Genomic DNA, 20,049 nt, shown 5'->3' on the forward strand with positions numbered 1-20,049 from the left:
TACATATGTGGTGCCTTTTTGGGCTTTTTACCATCAAATACATTGGGTCATTGTATATCCTTTTATCCCATTAGAAATGCAACGTTTTCCTTTTTGGATTGTCCCATTAAAAATGCAACATTTCCTAAAATGGAAACATCACTCTCTCTACTTTTCCCTAGTATATATTTTGCCATTTCGTGTTTAAAAGAAGTGTGGCTGATTAAAATTATAAAATTATGCATAAAACTTGTTTGAACAATAAATCAAGTTCGACAAATTAAGACTGACTAAGAAAAAACATGTGTTTTTCTTTCTTCTGATTTTTATGAGTTTGATACATCAATGTTTTGGCACATGCTCCCTCCGTGCCATAGTAATAGGGACGTTTTTCCATTTCCGTCCGTTCCATAGTAATAGAGTCATTTCTCTTTTTAGTAAAAGTCAACACATTTTTCCACACCTACTTTACTCTCTTTTACTACTTTTTTTCTCTCTTCATCTCTCTACCTTTTTCATTTTCCACTTTATTCTCTCTTTACTTAACTCATCTAACATAATTTTTTTTAATCTCCGTGCCGAAAAGTTTTGCCTCCATTACTATGGAACGGAGGGAGTAGTATTTTTCTTTTACGTTTGATGGTGAGTGTTAACACCCTCATCTAATGTTTCTATTTCAACTTTTATCTTTGATCTCTTTTCATTTTTGTATAGTAGCTACTGGACTCACTTCCTTTTCCTCTCGTTCTATTTGAATTTGCTGTTGAGTGCAACCTACAAAGACCGCGGAGAGGTTAGATTTGTATTCTTATTGCAACGACGATTCATATAGATCTTTTGTGCAAATCACGGATAATTGCTCAAACCTAATACGATTCCTATGTTTATCGAAAGGTGAACAAGCTTCATTGCCGTACAAAATTCAGTTCATAATCCTTCCAATTTAGTGAGCAATTAAAATGGGTGACGTTCCACAAGGGAGCTCTCTATGCTTATGATGGCAAATTCATCAAATCATAAAACATGACCTCCACAAGGAATCTCTCTAAACACCAATTTGAATAAAAGAGATGAGAAATTCCAAGGTAATTAACGGAGTTGGATCCCTGTTGTGCTCCAACCACAGCAGGGGCTGCTGTGCCTCACCATCGCAATATTTTAATATTTAATAAAATATATTTTTGTGTGTGCACAACAACCCTTGCTGTGGTTGGAGCACAACATGGGATCCAACTCTATAATTAACACTATAGACAATGAAATGATGGGAAAGAAGGAAACTGTGTTTGTTTATTTGGATACATTCACCGAGACAGAGTTTAATCAATGTGAATAAGGCAAAAAAAGTAACTAAGTGAATAGAAGCTTAGGCTTCAACGAGCCTCGCTTTTGTGTATTAAATAGAAAGAGGAAATAATATATTTATATTAACGTGAGAGATAATTTTTCTAAAAAATAAAATATGACATCTTTTATAAGACAAACTTTATAAATTTGACTAGAAAATGTTCTTTCATGCATTATAGGTAGTATCAAAACATATCCTATTGAAGTATTGTTTAGTGTTTGTGGAGTAGTAACGCTTTGATTAAATTAACTAACTAGTTTAACCATTTTACTATCTTATTCACGAAAAATATTTTTATTTTAAATTTTGGTCCATCGATTAAAATTAATTTCCTTTTATTTAGTACTATAATGAATTTGATTCTTTAATCTCATTTTCACTGATTATAATTCAAACTTTTCTTTCATCCTTTTATAGGTAGTACTTGGTAAATTTATGATAAAATTATTTTCCTTAAATAGAGGTACAAATAAAAGTTATTGAATAGAAGTTTTTGTAAACCTATTAGGGGGTACAAATAACAAATTCAAATAAAGATGATGCATCTTAAATAGAGGTACAAATATCAAATTAAAAAAACGATGCCTCTTCAGTCTTCACTCTACAATAGATTCCCGAACAAATTCGAATCCAGTGTTCCTTTTTCTTTCCCCTTCAGGAATCACACTGCAAAAGTGCAGATGCAGACGCCCTCATTCATTTTACTCCGCTGTCACCACCGCTCTTCCTCTCTCTTTCACGCATTTATGAATTGGGCGTATGTGCATCGAATACATCCACAGTTTTATTTGTTTAATACATTTAAGTTAACAACTGCTACTATTATTCTTTCAATTGTTATTCTCTTTTAATGAACCCCTGTGCTTCATCTTCTCTTGAGGATATCTGTGTCACTGTCTGAAACCGTATATAAGAATTTCTTTTTTTATTTTTTCCGAAAAAGGAATCACACTTTACAGGAAAAAATTGCGGCGATATTTTCCAAACTGACTCTAATTTCTTTTGCCAAAAATTTGAAAACGGAGAGGAAAACAATCCGCCGATCGTTCTCTTTATCCTGTTAATATTTTCTGCCCAATTTCTTGGTATTACTTTTCTTCTTCTTTTTTCAATTCAGTGGACGGTGTTTGGTAAATTATTCATTTGATATCGTGGGGTTGCTTGTTTTTTTTTGTTTAGGAAATCGTATGCGATTGGAAACGTTTAGTTTTGAGTTGTAAACTTGTAATTTTATTTGGATTCTGTGATCCTCAAATTGTAGTAATCTATAACGCCAGTCTACCTTTTTCCTGTATATTTCACTTAGTAGTTTGCCGTAGCCTGAATTTGTTTTTTCAAGTAATTATGCAGGTCTTTATGTTCATAGTCCCTTTGTCACCTTGCTTGTTAAATCTCCAATAGTAGAGTATTGTAGCTGCATTGTAGATTTCTTGAATTTTTGGTGCTTTATTGTCGTATGGCGTACTAGTTAAATGTGTACTATATTATAGATTTCAAAACTATAGCACATTGTGACTCCTGCCTCAAGGACCAAGCTCATCGTTGGAAATTTAAGATTGTGAAACAAATCAAAGTTAAACCATCATTAAGGGTTTGTTTTATAGGATTATGTGTTGTTGATAAAAGTATACATTTTCATTACGGTTCTTCATTGCTAAGAGAGTGGTTGTAGAATGAAAAAGTTATGGTGTGATTAACTTTCTCAAGTAATTGCAACTTTGCAGTTTTTTACGTTTTTGAGTGATTTTGTTACCTCAATCCTTTACTGAACCTCTAACACGTTTTCTCATGTGTGTTGGCCTGAACGCAGTATCAAAGTCTTGAGATTCCTGCTATGGAAGGGCAAACAAATCAGAATGGTTCTTTTTGTGGAGCATTTGGCGCACAGCAAGGGCCCCCTAACAGTTATGTGGATCGATTAGCTTCTCTTGGTAACAGGCTCAGTCCAGCTGAGAGTAGATCGTCGCAGCACATGCTTGCTCCCCATGATGGAAGTATTGGACACATGAGTACCCCTTGCAATCGTGTTCTGACAAGCAGAGGCTGGGACCACGGTGAGTCCAGCTCTACTGGAAATAATGTGCAAGAGAAAATATTGGATGATGATTCAAAAATGAGGTTGGCATGGTATTCCTTTTCCGGTACTTCTTCTGTGGCTGATATCAGTCCAGAAGATGGGCCTCCCGTACCTTCTAGTGCTATCAATCCTGGTTATGTTGGAAATCAAGTGACTGACACATCCCATCTACTGACTTTTAGACCAAACCACAGGCATTTGAGGGAGAATAGTAATTCCCCTAGTGGTCTAGTGGGAGGGAGACCTCGCATTCTTTACGAATCTGGGCGCGTTGGGGCAGAGGAGACTCTGGTCTGTTATGATTCTTCCAGTAATTTAGATTCTTCTTCGTTTATTTCTAGTCCTTCTATAGAAAATAATGACGCACCAGCTCCGTCACTTGGTACTTGGGGTTCATCTTGTAAGAGGAAGGCGCTTGAAGGTAGTTCACGACACTTTCACCCTGGTGGATGCTCTAACTCCAACCAGCCAAAGGAGAGTGTAGTGCAGCATCCTGTTCCTGGCCGTGGCACTGCCTCAAGAAATTTAATTACATCAACAAGTTCATTTAATACTGATCGATTGGAACAGCTGAATTCAAGTAGGGGAGTTGGTACTGGTAGTGTATGCTCCGGACGTTTCACTTCATCAAGTGTTCAAGGAATCACACAAAGTCCGGTCAGAAACTTTGCTTCACGGTCAAGACCTAGACTTGGGGAGCCGATTCCATTTCATGCACCTAGAGGCCCTTCTGTTGGACATTCGACTTTGAATGCGTCACAAACACAGTCGGAACATATCTCAAACCTTAATGCTTTGGAGCTGATGTCACCAATGGCGCTGCCGTTGAATCTGAACAATGCCCTAAACGAACCTTTTGTTAATGTAAATGAGTCTGGTCATACACATCATCACCCATGGAATGAATCCCTCAGTTCTCGACATGGCAGTTTATCTGGTTCTTTGTTGCTCCCTAGAGAAAGAGGTTACCGAGCACGTGAAGAAGAGAATCTTAGAAGCTCGGTTTCAAATATGCCAGAGTACCTCGCGATTGGTCCTGCTTCAGATGCAATAAATATCTTTCGAAACCATATTGATGGGAGTTTTACTCCCGGAACATCAGCATCTTCCAGAAGTTATTCTGGTGGGCAGTTGCCTTCTGCTACACGGTTGGCTCATGGAAACCAGACACTACAAAATCCTCAAAGATCGATAGAATCTGCTCATAGGATTCCTTTCCCAAGCATTGAATCTGTTTCTGGGAACCAGAGAAGTCTAGTTGCACCTTTGCCTCAGGCCTCAGCATCATCCGGTGAGAGGGCAAGACTTAGTCAGGCAAGGCATCAGTCAGATCGAAGACAATCATCATTCTTGAGGGATGCACGAGGTGGTACTACTAATGGCCGTAATGTTTTAGCAGCTGTTGAGGGCAGACACAGACTGGTAAGCAGCCTTCTTTGAACTTCCTATTACATATTTTAGTGTTAACCCTGATTAAATGTATGTCATAGATTGTCAGCTTATGGAAACCTGTCTAAGGACAAGATGTTTTCAGGCACTTACTTTGTAAGCATATCTATTAATTAACCATTAATGAATACACTGTTGGCCTCAAGTTCCACTGTGAAAGAATCTGTAATATTTTTGAAATACCAGCTAATTAGCTCATAGACTTGGATCAGGAACTGTGATATTGAGATATGAACTTTCAACTTAAATTATTTGGTGATTGTTAACCTGTACTTGAACTGGTTTTGCTTTGGCAAAACTATTGAATATTTGGTACAAGAGTATAGTTATGATTAGTGGCTTGCTAGATATCTATCTAGTATCTACAAGGAACATACCCTCCATTCTTGTGATCAGTAAATTGCTTTCATATTATTTCTTCTCCTTTTTTATAATGTGATTTTGGACCTTAACTATTGTGAGCTAGCTTAAATGTCTCTTCACGGTCGCAGTATGGTTATCTGCGTTAGAAGTTTCAAATCCTCTAATGTTTGTTTTATTTATTCTCTAGTTAATAACTTAATATACTGATCGTTGAATGAAGTTTATATATCATTATATTTGTTGGGATTGGGTGGGGACCGGAGACTTATGAATTAACTTTATGACCTTCAAATATCTTGGCTTCTATATAAGTTGGAGATTCAGAAGGTACTAGGCTTCCATTGAAGTTTATGATTAATGGATGGAGAGGACCTGGACTATGTTATCTACTCGTATAATGCCATCCCATAGTCAACTCTTCGATAACATTTTGCAAGGACGTCAACTTCTATCTTTGCTTGGAGAGTATACATATAAGAGGATTAGAGGAGAAAGAGTATAGCTGTTAGCGATGTGAAATTATCATCTAATTTTCGTTCTACCACCTATTTGATTATTGTTTCTTATTTTTTTAACAGATTCGTCAGGTCTTGCATATGAGTTCGATGCGAAGGGGTGTTTCCTTGGGAGATGAGGTTTGTTCTATTTCTTACTTCACAGCCCATCCTTCCATTTACTCAATGAATGATTCTACCATAGGATGACGATTCTTTGCGAGTTAGAACCATTTTTTTTAGTTCTGGAATTCAGTATCTTGCGACCAGTCTATACTTGCTATTTTATTTTATTATTCTCTTGATCTTATTTGGAGATGTGATCGCATCTAATTGACACATTACAGAATTCGCTCGCCTTTTTATTTCAGGACTATATGCTTATTGATCCTTCTGTCAATGAATTTGCTGAAAACATAGATATGAGGCTTGATGTTGACAATATGTCTTATGAGGTGAATTTTTTAATATCCTGGATGTTCAAATTCTTAGTCTTCAATCAACAAAATCAAATTTGGTGCATAATTATCACCAAATCTGTGTCGTGCAACAGGAATTACTCGCTCTGCAGGAGCAAATAGGCAATGTGAGTACTGGACTGAGTGAGAAAAAGATTCGAGACTCTTTGAAAAAGCGGAAGCATGGAGTAGTTAAAGCCTCGCAGGTGATGGAACCATGCTGCATCTGTCAGGTTAGAGCCATGTCTATAATCTCGAAACAACCCCCACAAAATCCGTAATATTCTTTCTATTATTTTGTTTGAGTATTTCACCACAAATTAAGTTTGGACCTAAATAATACTACCTCCATCCACGACAAATAATCTCATTTTGCCATTTTTGGGTGTGCACGGAAAATATGTGCAACACACATAAAACTGTTATTTTTGTGAAGAATCACGTATTATTCTGCTGTTAACTTCTTCTAAATGGCTAGCATTATTTTTTGTCATTGATCAGGAGGATTATGTTGCTGGAGATGATATTGGGATATTGGATTGCCAGCACGAGTTCCATACAAGTTGCATCAAGCAATGGTTGATACTGAAGAACATATGTCCAATCTGCAAAAACACGGCCTTGGGAACTTGAAAGGAGAGTACTTTTTTTCTAGATTGTCGGCCGATGAAGAACAGTCGAACCCGGGCCAGTATGCTTTATGAAACCCTTCACTTGGTGGCATTGCCCTGGAATGGAAGGGCGAGCGTTATCTATTACTGTTATTTGGTAGACGTTTTGATCTCAATTTACTAATAATTAAATATATTGATTAATGTGTTATTGAAGTGTTTTGAAGGCATAACAGTCAGATTAACCTTGCTAGCATTTGCTGAAATTTGTTATTTTAGCCAATTCATTAAAAACTAAATACAGATTTGATTATATGAACTGGGTGCAATTTAAAATATTTGTAAATAAAGGTAAAGTTTAGTCGAATTTATGCGTTTGTTTGCGCATGAAAGCGTTACGAATTCTGACTACAGTTATTTTAATTTCAAGTTGATAGTTTTTTTAAAGAGTTATTTTATTTTAAATACACATTTTTTAAATATTTTTTAATATTTTACTTCTAACTATTATTTTTAAATCTAAATACATGAACCTGGAGTTTTTCTATGGTTTCCCCTTAAATTAATTTTCTCTAAATTGAATATGATAAAATTTGAAACTTGCTTACGCTTACATCTATCATTAAATTAGTTCCACCATTCTTTTGAATCCTTGAGTTTTAAAGTGCCTAAATCAATACAGTAGATTCTCATACTTGGGGGTTTGATAAAATAGTACTATATGCGGACATTTCTAATTATGTCATATCATATTTAAGCTTAATACAAAGCGTTACATAAGGGCATCCACAATGGGACGCTCTAAGCGACGCCCTATGCACCGCCACGTCAGCATTTTATCCTTCTCATATTCCACCTGCAGTGGAGCGGACTATAGCCCGCCCTAAGCGACGCCCTAAGCATTTTTCTATTATTTGAATATTTAAATACTTCAAAATTTGGAAAACTAACTTCATTTCATTAAAATTCAAACATTACAATACGGAATAAAAAAAAACTACAATGCTGCCCTTGTAGCCGCTAGTAAATTGGCCTCTCCAGGCCGTCGGGCAGTTCTTCCACTGCCAGTGCATACAGTCGATGCTCCCTAGCATCCCAGGGAAGCCGTGCACCGTCTCGTGCATCCGCATCAGGCTCTGGCAATCGTCAGCAGTCGGGCGTCGCAAATATGTGTCGCCAAAAGCCTCCACAACTAACTTACAAAAAGTCTTGAGACATTCGCGGCCAGTTGTATCCCCGACGTGAAGGTACTCGTCGAACATATCCGCTGTTGTGCCGTAGGCCAACTGGCGGATCGCAACCGTGCACTTCTGCAACGGCGTAAGTCCGGGTCTGCCGATCCCGTCTTCCCGATACTGGAAGTACTCATCACGTCCCTCCAACGTGTGCACAATGCGGAGAAAAAGATCTCGGCTCATTCTAAAACGTCGGTGAAAAACATTCGGGCCCCACCTTGGATTCTCGGCAAAATAATCTGCGAACAGACGTTCGTGCGCTACGTCGTGCTCGCGGGAGACAAACGTCCGACGTCGTATCGGGCGAGGGACCCGCGCCTCCGCCGCTGCCTGCTCCCGCTGCATTTGTGCCAAGCATTCCGCCTTGGCTTCATTAACGGCATCGAACAAGGCTCGAGTCAAGGCCCGTCTGCAGCCATCCGATGCACTCAAATCGTAGTCGTCGGGATTCATTTTTGAGTCGATGAGAGAGAATAATTGAAGAGAAATTGAATAGATGTGAAATTGGAGTGTGTGAAATGGTAGTGAATAGTAGAGTTTAAATAAGAAAATAATTTTGAAAAAATTCAAAAAAAAATTAGAAACGCGTGCCCATCGTCCGCGTCGTCCACAGTGGCGGACGATGCGATGGACGATGGGTATCCTCCGTGCATCATCCGCGGACGATGGTTAACCCATCGTCCGCGATGCTGCAGTGGCGGACGATGCATCGTCCGCCCCATTGCGGATGCCCTAAGATAAGAACCCGCCTCAATCTTGCCAAAATTATAACTCTAACCATGTTTATGTAACCACCAATTTGTCAAGTTAAGCCATTGTTATTTAATACTACTATACAAATTTAAATAATTTCTTTTCTATCAAACAACACCGATAAAATCATATCTCTGCATATCTTGACATGAAACTCGTATTTCTTATCTTGTTTTATATATCTTCTCATATCCCACATTTTTTATTTATTAGACAGCATGATATAATATACTAGTTCAGTTACAACTATAAAGAGCTAATGCCGTTTAAACAAGACAAAGAGCCTAACGCTGTTTAAATCAGCACCATATTTGTATTCACAAAGAGTTAATGTCGTGCCGTTTAAATCAGCACCAATTAAATCAACACCATATTTGTACTTCACGAGACAAAGAGCTAACACCGTTTAAACAAAAAAAAAGAATGTACTAAACTGAAACACGAATGAAACTTTTTATATGATCTATGTAAACTTCAAATTTTGTAGTAATATAAAACAAAGGTGAAATAATTTATATGAATGGTGTATTTACCCCAAACATATATACCTGGTGTATCACATAGTTAATTTATCGGCGGACTCAAAGAAATATCGTGCAGGTGCTTCTCGGTCGATCACTTCAAACATCTACTAATACATCTGCTGAAGCCCTGCCATGATTAATTTTTTCATTTTTTTTGTTTGTTAAATGAAAAAGTCTTTATAAAAAATTTAAATTACTTATAAATATATTTTCAAATAAAATTTAAAAAATACAGTACTCTTTATCAAAAAAATATTATGCATCCACTCTAGCTTAGATTATGAAACGCGTAATATCTATAGAGGTTGTATTAGGCAAGTGATTGATTAGGGTTAGTACTTAGATTAGTGACAAATATAGACACGAAAATGGACAAAATTTAATGATTGCAGAAACACAAACATTAGCCATAAAACACTCTAAGTCAAACAGAATCGCTTTGCGGATTATCCCTATCATCCAAATTCCATCATCTCTATATGTCACTACACACACAATATATAAAACAAATAATATGAATACCCTAGCTAATTATTATAAGAAATAATAACTTAATCATTTCATAACACTTTTTGTTCATTCAATGATACGACCTGTAAATTTAGCTTCCCAATTTGATTTAAATAAACCAAAACCGAGGGGTTTTATTCATTTTTGTTATAAAAACTTACTCCATATATGCATGTAATTTCGATATATACACATGCATATCATGTTTAAAGATATAGTTTGAAACGATAGCCTCGAAATATCAATTAATACTATAATTAAGTGATTTGATAATGGTAGGCTTTATAGATAACATTGAGAATACAATATTGCATATATATTAGTATTTTGACTTATCAATAGGTTGATAATAAATGGAGTACTATGTTAAAAAACAAAAATTATTTAACTAGGTATATTGGTGCTTAGTAAGTTGTCTTCACTTATTCATCTGAAAGTGGTCGTTATTTTCCCGAGCACAATGACATGCTCCATAATTTTGTTACTCAGGTATCGGTAAGTTAGTGATGATCGTATTATAGAGCTTATTTACCAACTATTACGGTACCTGCTCGGTGAACGGCATTTTTTTGCAGTAAATGTCTATTTCTATAAAACCTAAAGCATAGTTTAGAATTGACACAGTGATACTCCATCAGTCCCATATAAATAGGTCATATTTTCTTTTTTGCCCGTCACATAGAAATAGTCCATATTTATTTATGCTCCCCACAATTCAAACTACTTTTCTCCTTCTCTCTTACTTTCCCAATTATACATTAAAACTCATGTTGATCTCAAATGACCTATTTCTATGGAACGGAGGAAGTATTACTTTTAAATCTAAAATTGTACTCTGCCATCCTATTCAATATGTCTATTTTTTCTTTTTAGTTTATCTGTTCACTCTCTATATTTAGATATAAATTTCTCTCTTTAGTCTACCTTAAATCTCGTGTCACTTGAATGGAATATAGAAATAGTACTTTATAGTATGAAATAAAACGTAAATCTCGTGTTTCAGACACCTCAGCAATTACGAATTAGAGCATAAAGTACAAAATAAACTTATAATGGTAAGTAGTATTATTATAGAATTTTAGCAACTGCACAAAATATTTCTCGAAAAAGTAATTTTTCATTTTTAAATATGAATTTAGGCTTTTCCTCTTTTTATGGTGTTTTTATTTGTAATTTTCGTTTTTCAGTAATAGAAAGAAGTGGTGAATTTTGAACTCTACATTATACTCTCTTTTATTTATACTGAATTCGTTATGTTATATTACAAACATCATCGATTTCATAATTAAATATTTGGGAGCTTTCTTAATAAAATACCACAGTAATAAAATATGTGATTCTAGAATTCACACACAAGTGTTAAGAAATGTAAAAATACATTATTGAGGGAAAGATGTTGCTTAGCTATATTTGCTGTTTTGAAGCCAGTAATGGCATGTGGGTTATGATTGAGTCCTCATCGAATCATGGCTTTTCTCCCTCTATAAATACCCTTCCCTAATTCTCCATTCTTCATCACTGCATAAACTTGAGCCATGGCTGATGAAGGCAAGCATGACAACAGCTTGTTGTGGAACGATGATCAATCGTGGACGTTTCCAGTTCTGCCCGTTGTAGACAACGGCGGGAAGGTACTGATTGACAGCGGCAGGATAGTGACCGCGCAAGAGCAACAGAGGGTGAATGACAAGGGGAAGAAGAGGGTGAGTGTCTCTGATGATCACGACCTGCATATACAGATCGAGAGAGAGAGGAGAAAGAAGATGAGAGATATGTTTGTTATCCTTCATGATTTGATGCCTCACCTCCATCCCAGGGTAAACTTAAACTCATTTAAATTACTCCAATGATTGTTTAAGACTCTAGCTAAACTGTTTATGGTTCAAGGAAGAATCTTCTAACTCAAGTTGTCTGCCAAATATCAACAATCCAACATAAATACTGGATTATTGTTTGCTTAATTTGGCAATGTTATGCCATCATCAATTTCATTCAATTTATGATTTTTAGATCTAGGAATCAATTAATTAGAACAATCAACACCAACAGATTAAGTGGATAGGTACATATATATAAGAAATCAATTTGGATGGATGCAGGCAGACAAAACGAGCATAGTTGATGAAGCAGTGGAGTACATCAAGCATCTGCGGGGAGTTGTGGAGGATCTGGAAAAGCACAAGGAGAAGAAACTGAAAGGCGGAAATGCTAATCTCAGCGCCCAATCATCGACAAGCCAGCAAAGGCCTCTAGTAGCAAATCTGAATGCTAGTTTCACAACATTGAGTTATCCAAATGTAGTGGTGAGTGTGTGTGGGATTGATGCCCATATCAATGTTGTTTGCAGCCCTACAAAGCCCAGGACAATCACTTATCTTGTCTTTCTCATCGACAAGTACAACCTCGACCTTGTCTCTGCTCACGTCTCCTCCGGCATCTACATGCTTCACGTCCGTGTAAGACATTATATTTTCTTGCCCCGTACATACATCTGCTAAACAATAGTATAACCATATCATGATTGAATTAGGGTTTTTGATGTTGCGAACGAGAATATTTACAAAGTCATCTGGCAATTCTTGTTCATGAAAGTGTTTATTTTTGTGTGATTGCATTTAGTTAAATTGATTGATGAATGAAACAGGCAAATGGAGTTCCGCAGCAGTTCCCAGAGGCGGCACCATTTCTTGTGGAAGAAACCTACAAGCAAGTTGCAGATGAGCTCATGCTTTGGATTAATTCCTAAATAAAGGAATATCTGTTCCTTAGGTTCATTTCATGTTTGTTGAGAGGTTATCTCGACTATCGTTCATGATTTTATTTTAATTATGTAATGAATCTCTTAGTTCAAGTTCTATTTTTAAATTCTATGAATTACTTATATATATGTTGGCCAAAGAAGCTTCAAGTTTCCATCTTATAGTTCGCCAAAAGTAGAAATACGCCTACTTTACTATAAACAAGATGTATTAGTATTAGAAAATCCGTTTTTGAATGGATGCAACAGCCAACACACAAATTATAATGAGAATAGGATAGCAGCTTGGGCTCCAAATTAAATTTAAACACAATTAGAAGAAAACTTCGGAGGCGGACACAGGTTGAGGGATGGAAGTGCTTAAGCCTTCCCAAACAAGATTTTTTTTTCATATTTTTTCTATTTGTAAAGTTTTTGAATATTAATGATAACAGATTTGAGCCCTTCCCAAACCAATGTAATTGAAGACTAAATTGCTGGAATTGAATGATGTGAAGGGGCTGCACATATTTTGAGAATGGAGTCACATTTAAAAAGTAACCGTTTTGAGCTCCAATTAATGTTTTCTTATAAAATAAAATTGATTATGAAATTTATCGAAGTTATAAATTTTGACCAATGAAAACTTCCTTGATTCCTTTTGCTATGTTGCAATTAAATTTACTTCAAATATAGCTAAAATGCATAACAGAGATATTTTCTACTTTTCAAGTACTTCTCACGTAATTCACTTCCTTACTTAATTCCTTTATCTGTATTAAATTTATGATGGGTTGGACTAGTGTATATGATTTTTTTTATGATATAATTTTTTTCCTATGTATGTATTATATTCCTTACGTCTTAAGATAGTTGAAGCATTTCTTTTGAACATGGGATTTAAGAAATTGATGTGTTAAATGTTAAAGTGAAGAGAGAATAAAGTCAGAGAGATGAAAAAAGAATAAAGTATGAGAGCAATAAATTTTTCGTCAAAAGAATAAATAACTCAACTACCTTGAAACAATCCAAAAAAAGAATACGATCCAACTGCATTGGGACAGAAGAGTATAATATAATTAAAGTTATTCCATCAATTTACTAGAAATAGAAATTCTTTCATTTTTGAACCATTTCTTACAGAAACTTTCAGTTTACAAAATGGACTCACAAGTCACTACCCATTAGACTATGTTTATCGGTTTGGTTGGTCGACCGCCACCTCACTTTGAATTAAAAAAACATTGAATGGAGCGGTCCCCCTCTCTCCAAGACCGTGGCCTCCTTCACCCCAATCCAGCAACTGCCTGGTCTTCATCCCTTCATTCAATGAGATTGTGCCAAATTTAGATATTATTTTTTTTTATAATTTATATATCTTTAATACTCTCTCCGTCCCCGATTAAGAGTCACACTTGCATTTCTGCACTCGTTTTGTAAAAATAATACTCCCTCCGTCCCCCATTAAGAGTCACACTTTTCTATTTCGGTCCGTCCCCAATTAAGAGTCACACTTCATTTTTACCATAAATGGTAAGTATGTCTCACATTCCACTAACTCACTTCACTCACATTTTATTATAAAACCAATATAAAAAGGTGGGTCCCACGTTCCACTAACTTTTCAACCAACTTTTATTTACATTTCTTAATACCCGTGCCCGGTCAAACTATGACTCCTAATCGGGGACGGAGGGAGTAATAAATAGTTAAAGTCGATAAATAGTAAAATAAGATAGAGAATAAGGTGGAGAAGAGTCCTCTTTACATTATTCTCTCTCTTACTTTACCGTTTTTCCACTTTAACTATTTATTATCATTTTTACGAAACGAGTGCAGAAATGCAAGTGTGACTCTTAATCGGGGACGGATGGAGTATATTATATTAAAAAATATAAAAAATTATATCAAAATTCATGATTTTTCTTCCTTTATAAATAGAGACCATATTTGCTATAGTTTTGCATACAAAAAATATATCATCTTTTCTCCTCCTATAATCCTTGTTTGATAAAATTTCATATTTTTTAGATTCCTTTATTGATAAAATTTCATATTTACAATAATAAGTATTTCATGTAATAATAATATTATGAAAAAATAAATATATAATAGGGTGGTTGGGTGGTCATTAATAAACCATGAAATTATATTTGATTAGGTTGGATGAATATTGATGATGTAAAAAAAATAAAAATGAATTAAATATTAAAAAAGTGGATGGTTGGGTGGTGATAAACTTAGATTTATTTGAATACAAATTACAAACGTAGATATCAATTGTTTTTCCCTTTCATTTTTTTTTTTTTTGGTGTTTCAATAGGTAAAATTAAAAGTGCAAGGAAATGGGGGTACAAGAAGTCACACGAGGGCAGTGGCCTCGTGGTTGGATCCGCACACACCTAACCCTATACATGGAATCTAGGTGCGGGAAAGCCATGGACAAGCCCATGGTCGACTAGCCTAACATCTAGTCTAACTATTACAAAAAACTCCATACCGGAGTTGGATCATGCCCTAATATCAACCTTGAGCAGGACCAAGCAAGGTTGGCTGCGGTCGGAACTCTTGACGGGGAATCCCACGAGTGGGCCTTGACATCGCCACGGTGTGTGTAGGGAAGTACTTGGTTGACCTCGGGCAGGGGTGTCGTCTAGCACATGGCCCCGTCCATATGACGTGTATACACCGAGGGGGTAGGTGGTGAACTCAAGGTGTCGAAAGACCCTTGGTTTGTTACGGCCTTGACCAAGCCATCTCCGCATCATGGTCGGGCGAAGCAGGCCAGTACGGGATGGAAAAGCCACGCGGTCTGCCACGCGCGTGACTAGGACTAAGCGCGTGCGCACACTGCCCCAAGTTTGTTGGCGCGTGGACTAGGGCACGTGTGGTCCACGCCGATCCTGCACTCTCGTGCCTTCCGAGGCACGTGCTGGCATTGACCGGCAAGTCGAGACAAAGCATGTCGAGACAAGGCGGATCAGGCGCAGGCTGGTGCCAGGCTGCCGACCTTGTCGTGTAGCGGCAGCTTTGGCTGACGAGCCTGCCGCGCCCGAGGACGGTGGTTGGCTCGGTCTTCCTCACATTTGGTGGCCAGCGACTAGGAGCCGCCGGCCAAATCCGACCAAGTCACGGTGGGGATGACCTCCCTACAATTATTTCCGGTTTTGAGTAAAAATAGATCACGCCCGGTGGGACTCGAACCCACAATCGCCTGATTAGAAGTCAGACGCCTTATCCATTAGGCCACGGGCGCTACTGTCCATCAATTTACTTGTTATCCTACAAAGTTATAAAATATGTGTCCCCTAAAAGGGAAAAATAGAAGAATAGATAGATTAGCAATTTCAGCAAAGATAACCAAAAAAAAATGGCGCTGAGGTCACTAACACTACCGCCTCTTTCTCCGGTGGCGGCTCCGAAGAAGCCGGTAGCCGTCTATGCCGCAGTAATATCATCAACCTTGTCGGTTTATGGATCAATACGGAACTGTCAAACGCAGGAGAAACCCGTCGTTAAACAACGCTCCAAAAAACCCACCGGAATTATCTCACCAACTCCCGAGACCTTGTCTCCAGCTCCTCTGAAGAAGGTGCCATTTGACTAAGATTTTAAAGTTTCTTACTGCTAGTTTGGTTGTCTTTTACACTATAATTGTTCAGCCCCTTGTAAGGAGACATGCTATGTGATAGGTTCTGGTCCCAATTGGGTTCGGAACGGAAGAGATGGAAGCGGTGATAATGATTGATGTTTTGCGGCGGTCAGGAGCCCATGTTACGGTGGCTTCCGTCGAGGAGCAGCTGGAGGTTGAGGCTGCTGGTGGCACCAGACTGCTCGCTGACGCCTTTATCTCTGCTTGCTCTGATCAGACCTTCGATCTTGTTGCCCTGCCGGTGTGTTTATATACTGACTTTTGTTTATCTGTTTGAAATTGATTTTTTCATTTGAGCTTTATTGGTTATATAGCTTTGGTTTTGTTCTAATTGGTATACAATATTTGAAGTTCCTGGTTGTCACTAGACTTTGTTGTGTGTGATTAGGGAGGAATGCCAGGCTCTGCACGCTTAAGGGACTGCCAACTTCTTCGGGATATAACAACAAAACAGGCGGAGGCAAAGAGGTTATATGCTGCAATTTGTGCTGCTCCAGCGGTTGCACTTTTGCCCTGGGGTCTACTTAAGAGGAAACAGGTAATTCCAATTGTTTGATGGCCAACTCTTACTTATATTCTTTCTCTTTGTACGTTTGAGCTCATAGTATATGTGGTTAGACAACTTGTCACCCTGCGTTTATGGACAAACTACCCACCTTTTGGTCCGTTAAATCAAATTTACAAATTTCGGGAGAGCTGACAACTAGTCGAGGCCCTGGCACTTGTTTTGAGTTTTCTCTGTCGCTAGTGGAACAGCTATTCGGTGCCTTGGTGACCGAGGAAATTGCTGCCACTTTGGTAAGAGTATCTGAATCACCTTCGTTTAGATAATAACTGAAACATATGCATGTCATAAGCATTATAATAGCCTAGCTACTTTTTTAAGGACATCTTAAATGTGATTCTTTAAGTATGTGTCTAATTATGATGTAGTTCAAAATTGAATGTTGTATTTCACCTCAGAGCTGGATATACTGCAATTATCAACAACCAAATAGAATTTAGGTGAAGAGCTGCTAAAGTTTTCTTGTCCTGGAAATTTTATTTTGTTTTCTGGCTAGTTCATAAAATTGTATTTTTGCTTTCAGCATTATCAGCTTGAGATAATATTTTTCTTGTCTCGTTGGACAGCTATTGAATGCTGCTGATGGTAACTCTAGGAAGGAAGAGTTTAACGAAGTTTCGTGGTCTTCTGATCACCCTCCTCAGGTAAGAATTTTAGCTACCTATGATACCCTAATATCTTCTGCAATCACTACTTGAATCTTTTTATCATTTAACTTTCTCATCGATTTATTTAGCATTTAAAGAACTTCAAATGTTGGTTTTGGAAAATGTTGTAGGTTCTGATTCCGATTGCTAATGGTTGTGAAGAAATTGAAGTGGTGACCGTTGTAGATATTCTACGACGAGCAAAAGCAAATGTTGTAGTTGCTTCAGTGGAAAAATCGTTGCAGGTTGTAGCATCCAGTGGAACAAAAATAATGGCAGACAAGGCGATTAGCGCTGCTGCAGATTCAGTTCATGATCTGATAATCCTGCCTGTAAGGTTTCAAAATTCATACCACCCTTTTCTTCATTCATGTGATTTCAACTATGTCTTAGCTTCTTTTGCATCTTCATATTTATCTGCTGTTGGAGCATGGCCAGGAATCGTGCAACTCAATCTTTTGCATGTTTACATTATTTATGTTCAATCCTCCCCAAGCTACATGAAAGAAGAATTATTTGCTTCTGGCCTTGTTTTTGTGTTTCCTAAGTCAATGCTCGCTTGTCAATTTCAGGGAGGAACTTTGGGGGTTGAGCGGCTACAGAGGTCTAGAATTGTAAAGAAAATGTTGAAAGAACAACAACTATCTGGAAGAATATTAGGAGCTATCTGTTCTTCGCCTACCATTCTTCAGAAACAAGGACTGCTAATGGTAATAGTCACTTTAATCAATTTCTATCTTTCAGCTGTATCCTTATAAGAGTTGGCTTAGGGTTGAATGGCTAATATGAATAGCTGCCTAATCTCCATGTAATTGTATTTGATAAGTAAAAAATATTAATGAAAATCCCTGTCTGAATCGGCACACATGGTGACAAGGTGGGTAGACAATCCGTTCGTATGTTTTCTTCTCTGCTTTCATGATTTGTTTTCTGCTAAATTTCTAATACACGTCAAACTATAATACTTGCTCAACTTATACAGGGTAAGAAAGCAACAGCTCATCCCTCCGTCATGAGCATGCTTGACGATGCTGTGAGTGGTGTCCGAGTAGTTATTGATGGCAAGGTAATCACTGGCAGGGGACTTGCCACTGCAACGGATTTCGGACTCGCTATTGTAGGTAAGCTTTTCGGGTCAGCAAGAGCAAGGAGTGTGGCAGAGGGTCTCGTTTTTGAGTACCCTAGATGAGATGACGCCAGATGATCCAAAACTCATGATGAGCATCTCATTATTTCTTCTTGGGTGGAGAAAGCTCGGGTTCTGTGTAAATGCTGGATTTAAAGAATCAGCGGATCGGCCCTAGACCCTAGTGATGATCTTATGGTGCGGTGTACCCTCATCCTGTCGTGTGTGAAGCAATGCTCACCGGAAATGGAAGTATTGTCGGATATATCAGTCGGTCTGTTTTCCTTCATTTGGCTCTATTTTTTGCTACCTTTGTTGGTATCCTTGCTTAGATTTATGGTCTACTATAGAAAGCAATCCAAAAGGGGCCTTTCTGGAATTAGTTTCCTTATTAGTTTCGACGATGTATGATTCACATAATTTGTCTAGTAGTATGATTTACATCTTCCATCTTGAGGCATACTTTAGTTTCTGAATATTGCGAATGAATTATTTCCTTAGAGATTGATTTATGTTAAGGGGGGTTAATTTCTCAAAAAAAAACAACAACTAATAGAGATAGTTTTATCGAAAGAAGAAATAAAAATATTCCATGGCATGGGGGAATGGTTCGAAAAAGTTTCTATAGAAATGAGCATTCTTATCTTTCAAAAAAAAAATCGTGAAAAAAAGATTCTTTCAAAATGATTTATGACAGAAAAAGCATAAAAGGTTAAAATGACTGATTTTTATAGACGATCAAAGAAGAAAATTAAAAACATTGTTATGGACATAGAATGTAATCACATAATTACATCCAATTTGTATTTGAATTGTGATCATTATGATAAATACATCCAAATAATGAGGGTGTGTCTTTTTTATCCCTCTAAAATGAGATGTAAATATATCTCTTTTAATGTGGATCATGCATATTACTCATTTAGTTGAGATATTTATTTTCAGCACGAGAGTGAAGAAAAATATTATTTCATCTGTTCGCCATTAGGAGTCCCGGTCACAGATTGAAGAAATAGTAAAGTAAGAGGGGGAATATTATTCTCTTTCTTATTTTACCATTTATATTTATTAAGTCATACTACAAAACTAAAAAGAAATAAAAGAAATTAAAATGATTGAATTTTCTTAAAATAATGAAATTAAAATACTAAAATATTTATTAAGCCTAAGACTCCCGAAAAAATTATAAATGATTAACGTAAAGGGTCATACTAAAATACTAGTATCACTATATTGGTGGATAACAACTAATACTGCCTAATATGAATGACTGAATACGGAGAATAAGCCACCAAGATTAAAATATACTATTATTGATGTCAACTGAGATTATTGTATATTTTAACTTGGTTCATAAAAATGTCAATCGGGATTAAATGTGATATTATATAATTTATATTGACATTATTGGTCAATAAATCTAATGACTTAAAAATCATAATTATTATTATTATCAGATATAGTACTACATAATTATCATTTGATTATTTAGAAAAGTGAACACCTCTAGTATTCTAGCGT

The 20,049-nt window shown here is 36.8% G+C and overlaps 4 protein-coding genes and 1 non-coding gene across 10 annotated transcripts; 3 read left to right on the top strand and 2 right to left on the bottom strand.

Annotated features, from left to right (window-relative positions):
• The first annotated feature begins 1,909 nt into the window (after positions 1–1,909).
• On the top strand, positions 1,910–7,024 carry LOC125218675 (E3 ubiquitin-protein ligase MBR1-like). Of its 5 annotated transcripts, XM_048120399.1 has the most exons (7): positions 1,929–2,084; positions 3,138–3,445; positions 3,587–4,826; positions 5,795–5,851; positions 6,082–6,165; positions 6,264–6,401; positions 6,670–7,024. In XM_048120399.1, exons 2-7 carry the CDS (start codon positions 3,162–3,164, stop codon positions 6,799–6,801), a joined length of 1,935 nt encoding a protein of 644 aa, XP_047976356.1. In that variant the 5' UTR covers positions 1,929–2,084; positions 3,138–3,161; the 3' UTR covers positions 6,802–7,024. The 5 variants fall into 5 exon arrangements, with proteins under 5 accessions (XP_047976357.1, XP_047976355.1, XP_047976352.1 ...); XM_048120395.1 differs by having other exon boundaries at positions 1,928–2,084; positions 3,138–4,826; XM_048120397.1 differs by lacking the exon at positions 1,929–2,084 and adding an exon at positions 2,241–2,412 and having other exon boundaries at positions 3,138–4,826.
• LOC125221257 lies at positions 7,016–8,467 on the bottom strand. Its single transcript, XM_048123383.1, has 2 exons — positions 7,781–8,467; positions 7,016–7,039 (listed from the first exon to the last, which is right to left on the bottom strand). Exons 1-2 carry the CDS (start codon positions 8,465–8,467, stop codon positions 7,016–7,018), a joined length of 711 nt encoding a protein of 236 aa, XP_047979340.1.
• Positions 8,468–11,336: 2,869 nt separating this feature from the next.
• Positions 11,337–12,547, top strand: LOC125220123 (transcription factor bHLH95-like). Its single transcript, XM_048122260.1, has 3 exons — positions 11,337–11,618; positions 11,901–12,257; positions 12,446–12,547. The coding sequence occupies exons 1-3, from the start codon at positions 11,337–11,339 to the stop codon at positions 12,545–12,547; spliced, it is 741 nt and encodes a 246-aa protein (XP_047978217.1).
• Positions 12,548–15,721: 3,174 nt separating this feature from the next.
• Positions 15,722–15,794, bottom strand: TRNAR-UCU. The gene has a single exon. It is a non-coding gene; the product is annotated as a tRNA-Arg (tRNA).
• An 82-nt stretch (positions 15,795–15,876) lies between these two features.
• LOC125217927 (protein DJ-1 homolog C) lies at positions 15,877–18,978 on the top strand. 2 transcript variants are annotated; one of them, XM_048119503.1, is made up of 8 exons: positions 15,877–16,130; positions 16,231–16,431; positions 16,579–16,728; positions 16,809–16,988; positions 17,322–17,399; positions 17,534–17,734; positions 17,975–18,112; positions 18,385–18,978. In XM_048119503.1, the coding sequence occupies exons 1-8, from the start codon at positions 15,909–15,911 to the stop codon at positions 18,589–18,591; spliced, it is 1,377 nt and encodes a 458-aa protein (XP_047975460.1). In that variant the 5' UTR covers positions 15,877–15,908; the 3' UTR covers positions 18,592–18,978. The 2 variants fall into 2 exon arrangements, with proteins under 2 accessions (XP_047975460.1, XP_047975461.1); XM_048119504.1 differs by lacking the exon at positions 16,809–16,988 and having other exon boundaries at positions 15,880–16,130.
• Positions 18,979–20,049: the final 1,071 nt, after the last annotated feature.

Source organism: Salvia hispanica, chromosome 4, assembly GCF_023119035.1.
Source record: "Salvia hispanica cultivar TCC Black 2014 chromosome 4, UniMelb_Shisp_WGS_1.0, whole genome shotgun sequence".
Classification (NCBI taxonomy): Eukaryota; Viridiplantae; Streptophyta; class Magnoliopsida; order Lamiales; family Lamiaceae; genus Salvia; species Salvia hispanica.

Excerpts from the sequence above, each read along its gene's own strand:
- LOC125218675 (XM_048120395.1), top strand. The coding sequence starts at position 3,162 with ATGGAAGGGCAAACAAATCAGAATGGTTCTTTTTGTGGAGCATTTGGC. Across the intron at positions 4,827-5,794 it reads TTGAGGGCAGACACAGACTG|ATTCGTCAGGTCTTGCATAT; the intron begins GTAAGCAGCCTT and ends TTTTTTTAACAG. Across the intron at positions 6,402-6,669 it reads AACCATGCTGCATCTGTCAG|GAGGATTATGTTGCTGGAGA; the intron begins GTTAGAGCCATG and ends GTCATTGATCAG.
- LOC125221257 (XM_048123383.1), bottom strand. The coding sequence starts at position 8,467 with ATGAATCCCGACGACTACGATTTGAGTGCATCGGATGGCTGCAGACGG. Across the intron at positions 7,040-7,780 it reads GCGGCTACAAGGGCAGCATT|CAAATGCTAGCAAGGTTAAT; the intron begins GTAGTTTTTTTT and ends AACAAATTTCAG.
- LOC125220123 (XM_048122260.1), top strand. The coding sequence starts at position 11,337 with ATGGCTGATGAAGGCAAGCATGACAACAGCTTGTTGTGGAACGATGAT. Across the intron at positions 11,619-11,900 it reads TGCCTCACCTCCATCCCAGG|GCAGACAAAACGAGCATAGT; the intron begins GTAAACTTAAAC and ends GGATGGATGCAG. Across the intron at positions 12,258-12,445 it reads TCTACATGCTTCACGTCCGT|GCAAATGGAGTTCCGCAGCA; the intron begins GTAAGACATTAT and ends TGAATGAAACAG.
- LOC125217927 (XM_048119503.1), top strand. The coding sequence starts at position 15,909 with ATGGCGCTGAGGTCACTAACACTACCGCCTCTTTCTCCGGTGGCGGCT. Across the intron at positions 16,989-17,321 it reads AGGAAATTGCTGCCACTTTG|CTATTGAATGCTGCTGATGG; the intron begins GTAAGAGTATCT and ends CTCGTTGGACAG. Across the intron at positions 17,400-17,533 it reads CTTCTGATCACCCTCCTCAG|GTTCTGATTCCGATTGCTAA; the intron begins GTAAGAATTTTA and ends AAAATGTTGTAG.